Raw genomic sequence first — 5,346 nt, forward strand, 5'->3', positions numbered from 1 at the left:
CCTCTCCCATGCACCAGGTCAGTGAATTGGTACTGAGAGGGATGACAGGTCTGGGGGCTTCTCTCTAGATCCCAGCTGCATATGAAGGTCCCGCAGGAGTCCAGCTGGACGAGCCACACACCAGTCAAGCCAGCTGTCTGCAAGATGCACCCAGGGGACACCAGTTGGTTAGACTTCCTGGGTCCCAACAACAAAGGCATCTTCCCCACGTTTTGGAAAAGAAGAGAGAAGATTCCAGGAGCCTCGGACCCTCCCAGAGCATGTGGGAACCAGAGGGGGAGGAACTTCAGCTGGACCAGGAGGAGGGAGCCCCGTGGATTGAAATCTTCCTGGAGAACTCCAGCATCCAGGGACAGGGGCAGGGAGCCAAGGGGGCTCAGAGGGAGGTGAGAGGGCTGGAGGCTGAGGGCAGAGGGCTTCTGCCAGGTGCAGAGGGTCAGGGAACCACAGAGGGGACTCATGAAGGGGAAGCAGAGTGGGGTCATGTCCGGAGGCTGCTGGCCTCCGGCCCCAGAGGGGTGACAGAGGAAGCAACACTAGGGAGCAGGCAGGAGTGGGAGGGGCCGAGCACTCTGGGGGAGTCCTGGGTCCTCCAGGGCCTGGGAACAAAGGAAGGCTCCACCGCAGAGAAGCCACAGGAGCACACAGGAGTGACCAGTGTGGCCAGGAGGGAGGAGCAGGCTGAGGTGCCCCTGCAGGACGTGGTCAAGGTGAGAGCAATAGAGCTCCTTACCTGTCTAATCCCCCCTCTGACCTGGCCCACGGGTGGGGGTCTCCAGTGGTAGCCCAGGAGTCATTTCAGCCCACAGATCAATTTTTATTGGCCCACACAGGATTATTACTTGGGGATGACTTTTGAAAGCCATGAATTCTTCAGTTCCCCAAAGTCCCCACCTTTCCCTATTGCCTCACACTAGGCCCACTTTACTCATCAATACTTCCTGCCCAGCCCCTGCAGGCATTTGAGTTTGGGATCCCTTCCCAACAGTTCTTCAGGGCAGTCGTGGGTTCTCAAGGTCCGTGTTTCTCTTTATGGCAGGTCTCTTCCCAAAATCCAAGTTCACGGTTGCAGACCCCACCTAAGCTGCTCTCATTGCAGATGCTTATCCAGGTTCCCCAAGATTGTTAGGGAGCCTTCCCTTGGCCTCCTCCCTAGTCAGGCTTCCAGGTCCTGGGGCTTTGTAACTCAGTCCTGCGGTGAAGGGAGAAGCGGTGGCCCCAGGCTCCCCCAGGCAAGGCCTAGGACAGGGCCAGGCATTCCAGCCCCAGCACAGAGTCCTGCCCTCCACCCCAGGGCCTGGCCCGGGGTCTCATGGGGATGTCCATCAAGTCAGCCCCAGGCGTGGGGCCTCTGCCCTCCTCCCTCAGCCCCCTTCCCCCTCCTTCGCCTCCAGAGCCTCAAGCATGAGCTGCAGAAGGCCAAGGAGCTGGCCCAGCGCCAGGAGCAGCTGCTGAGGGGACAGGAGGGGGAGCTGTGGGCACTTCAGGAGCAGCTCCGCAGGTAACCTTGGCAACCGCCAGCAGTGGGCGCGCGGAGGTGCTCCCTGGCTCCTGCTCTCAGTCAAGGTGGAGCGCAGGGGTCTTCAGAGCCCCTCCCGCACCAGGCCGCTGGACACAACTCTGGGCGCTGAGGCGAGCAGGACCTTGAGCCTGGTCACAGGGCTCCCCCCGCCCCTCTCCTTTGCCAGCCCCTCCCTCGACGGTCCCCCAGTGGCCCCAGGAGAGGCCCCGCCTCCTGCCCTCCCCACTCACGCCTGCCTCCCTCTGCTGCCTCCTCTGGGCCGCTTCTCTCTCTTTTCAACCTGCTCTGCCCTCTGCCTCACCAGCTCCTCCTTCATCACTTGTTTGTCTCTCCTTCGCTTGTTGCCAATTACACAGCCTCTCACCCTCCTGATGGTCCTAACCGTAGCTACCACTTACTGAGCACTTACCGTGTCCCGGGCACTGTTGTAGATGCTTCTGCACAGCAACCTTATGAGATAGGTTCTATAAGAACCCCCGTTTTATAGATGAGGAGACCGAGGCTCAAAGATGCTACCCAATTCACCGAATGTCAGCTGGCTAGCAGAGGAGCTGAGACTCCGTCCCTGCAGCTGACTCCAGAACCAGGGGCCCAGACACTACCGCTCAGCTGGTATTCTGAGTCCCTACATTTCAGTCTCTCTGTCTCTCTCCCTCCGCGTCTGTCACCATCCAGCATCTGCATTTTCCATGATCACATTGACCTCAAGGGCCTAGAGCGAGAGCACTGTCTGTTTCTACCTCTCTACCTGTCTCTGTTTCTCTTTCATAATTTATTTGATGAAGTATCTCCTCCATGCAAACGTCTTCCTTGGCCTGACTCAGCCTCTCCGTGCCTCTCTGCCTTGGTCTCTGGGTGCCTCAGTCTACCCACCTGCCTCTGTCTCTCTCTCTCTCTCTCTCTCTCTCTCTCTCTCTCTCTCTCTCCCCCATGGTTGACACCTGCCCAGGGCCAGGGAGAAACCAGTCCAACCCCCGCAGAGCCTGAGAAGCTGTGATTCAGCCTGAATCACTGGGAAGTCTATTGACTACTCACTAGGGTAAGCAAGGCCCAGGAGCCCAGAAATCAACCCAAAAAGGCCCGGGGGCTCCTCCCACCCTACACTCAGCTGAGTGTATTTGGCAAATATTGCGATGATTCACGCCCTGGAGGATCGTGGGGGCTTTGCCCACTCAAGGACCTTCCGCGGGATCCAGACAGGCTAAAGGGAGCAGCTAGAGGCTGCAGAGAGACAGGCCGGCCCTGCTGCTCCCTGTGCTGGGGGCCCTTGTCTCACTGACCACTGTCCTCCTGCCACCTGTCACTCATCATTCAGTCATTCCACAAACACTCCAAACACCCACTCTGAGCTGGGCCTGTTCTAGTATAGGAAATACTCTCATGGGTAAAACCGAGAAAAATTCCTGCCCTCGGGGAGCTTACATTCTTACGAAGGAGGCAGCCAATAAATACGGTAAGTGAGTGAAATACACAGGCTGTGACTTACACACTGGGATAAGTTCTAAGGAGAAAACAAAGGGGAATGGGTGTTTCAGAAGTGACTTTTTTTTGTTTTATTTTTAGTCAATGAGTAATAATTACACTGAGTGATATTCCAATATGCGTATACAATGTGTAATGATCAAATCAGTGTAATTAGTGTATTCATCACCTCAAAGATTTATCGTTTCTCTGTGTTGGGAACATTCAAAATCTTCTAGCTTCTTGAAAATATACATTAAGTTATTGTTAACTATAGTCACCTTACGATGCTATAGGACACTAAACGTACCCTCCTATCTAGCTGTGATTTTGTACCCATTAACCAACCTCTCCCTATCCTCTGCCCCGCCAACCATTGCCAGCCCCTATCAACCACAATTCCACTCCCTACTTCTAGGAGATCAACTTTTTTTTACCTACCACATATAAGTGAGAACAGGTGGTCTTTATCTTTCTGTGCCTGACCTGTTTCACTTAACATAATGTCTTCCAGGCTCATCCATGTTGCCACGAATGACAGGATTTCGTTCTTTTTTATTCCATTGTGTATGTATACCACATTTTAAAAATCCATTCATCTGTTGATGTATGGACATTTAAGTTAATTCCATATCTTGGCTGTTGTGAATGGTGCTGCAATAAACTTGGTGGTGCAGATGTCTCTTAATATACTGATTTACGTTCCTTCAGATAAATGCCCAGTAGTAGGATTGCTGGATCATATGGTGGTTATACTTTTACTTTTTGAGAAACCTCCATACTCTTTTGCATAAGAGATGTTCTAATTTACATTCCTACCAACACCACATCAGAGTTCTTTTTTATCTGCACCCCCACTAGCATTTGTAACTCTGTCTTTTTGATAGTAGCCATGCTGCCTGGGGTGAGCCGATATGACATTGTAGTCTTGATTTGCATTTCTCTGACGATTAGTGACTTTGAGCATTTTTTCATGTACTTGTTAGCCATTTATATGTCTTTTTTGGAGAAATGTCTATTCAGATCTTTTGTCCATTTCTTAATCAGATTATTAGGTTTTTTGCTGTTGGGTTGAGTTCCTTTTATATTTTGGATATTAATCCCTCGTTGGATATATAGTTTGCAGGTATTTTCTCCAATTCTACAGGTTGTCACTTCACTCTTTTGATTGTTTTCTTTGCTGTGCAGAAACTTTTTAGTTTTATATAGATCCATTTGTCTAATTTTCTCCAAAAAATTTAGGGGATACAAGTGTTTTTTGTTACATGGATGAATGGCATCATGCTGAAGTCAGGGCTTTAAGTATACCCTTCATCAGGATAGTCTACATTGTACTTGATGGGTAGAGTTTTTTTATCCCTCACCCCTTCTTAGTTTTCAATGTCCATTACAACATGTTATGACCATGTGTACCCATCGTTTAGCTCCCACTTGTAAGTGAGAACATGTGGTATTTGCTTTTCCATTCCAGAGATATTTCACTTTGGATAATGGTCTCCAGTTCCATTCAAGTTACTGCAAAAGACATTATTTCATTCCTTTTTATGGCTGAGTAGTACTCCATGGTATATATATTCCACATTTTATTTATCTGCTCATCAGTTTACGGACACTTAGGTTGGTTCCATATCTTTGCAATTGTGAATTGTGCTGCCATAAACATTTGGGTGCAGGTGTCTTTATTATAAAATGACTTCTTTTCCTTTGCATAGATACCCAGTAGTGGGATTTCAGGAATGAATAGTAGGTCTACTTGTAGTTCTTTGAAGAATCTCCATACTGCTTTCCGTAGCAGTTTTACTAGTTTACATTCCCACCAACAGTGTATAAGCATTCCCTTTTCACCAAATCCATACCAAAATCTATTGTTTTTTACTTTATAATAAAAGCCATTCTGGGCTGGTCATAGTGGTGTGCACCTTAGTCCTAGCACTTTGGGAGGCCAAGGTAGGAGGATTGCTTGAGGCCAGGAGTTCAATACCAGCCTAAGCAAGAGTGAGACCCCATCTCAATAAAAAATAGAAAAATTAGCTAGACGTGGTGGTACACACCTGTAGTCCCAGCTACCCGGGAGGCTGAGGCAAGAGGATCACTTGAGCCCAGGAGTTTGAGACTGTAGTGAGCTATGATGATGTCACTGCACTCTAGCCAGGGAGACAGAGCAAGATCCCATTTCAAAAAAAATAATAATAATAATATTAATAGCCACTCTGACAGGGGTAAGGTGGTATCTCTTTGTGGTTTTAATTTGCATTTCCTTGAAAATTAGTGTTGTTGTGCATTTTGTCATACGATTTTTGGCCATTTGTCTATCTTCTTTTGAGAAAACTCTGGTCATGCTTTTGCCCACTTTTAGATGGTGT

At 49.1% G+C, this 5,346-nt stretch overlaps 1 protein-coding gene across 1 annotated transcript in view; it reads left to right on the top strand.

Moving 5' to 3' along the window:
• RUFY4 (RUN and FYVE domain containing 4) overlaps positions 1-5,346 on the top strand; it is a 27,774-nt gene that overhangs the window by 7,235 nt on the left and 15,193 nt on the right. Inside the window, exon 8 of the mRNA XM_012642512.1 lies at positions 1,395-1,501. Coding sequence (XP_012497966.1) covers positions 1,395-1,501 — 107 coding nt within the window. The remainder of the gene's footprint in view (positions 1-1,394; positions 1,502-5,346) is intronic.

Source organism: Propithecus coquereli, unplaced genomic scaffold, assembly GCF_000956105.1.
Source record: "Propithecus coquereli isolate 6110/MARCELLA unplaced genomic scaffold, Pcoq_1.0 Scaffold18, whole genome shotgun sequence".
NCBI lineage: Eukaryota > Metazoa > Chordata > Mammalia > Primates > Indriidae > Propithecus > Propithecus coquereli.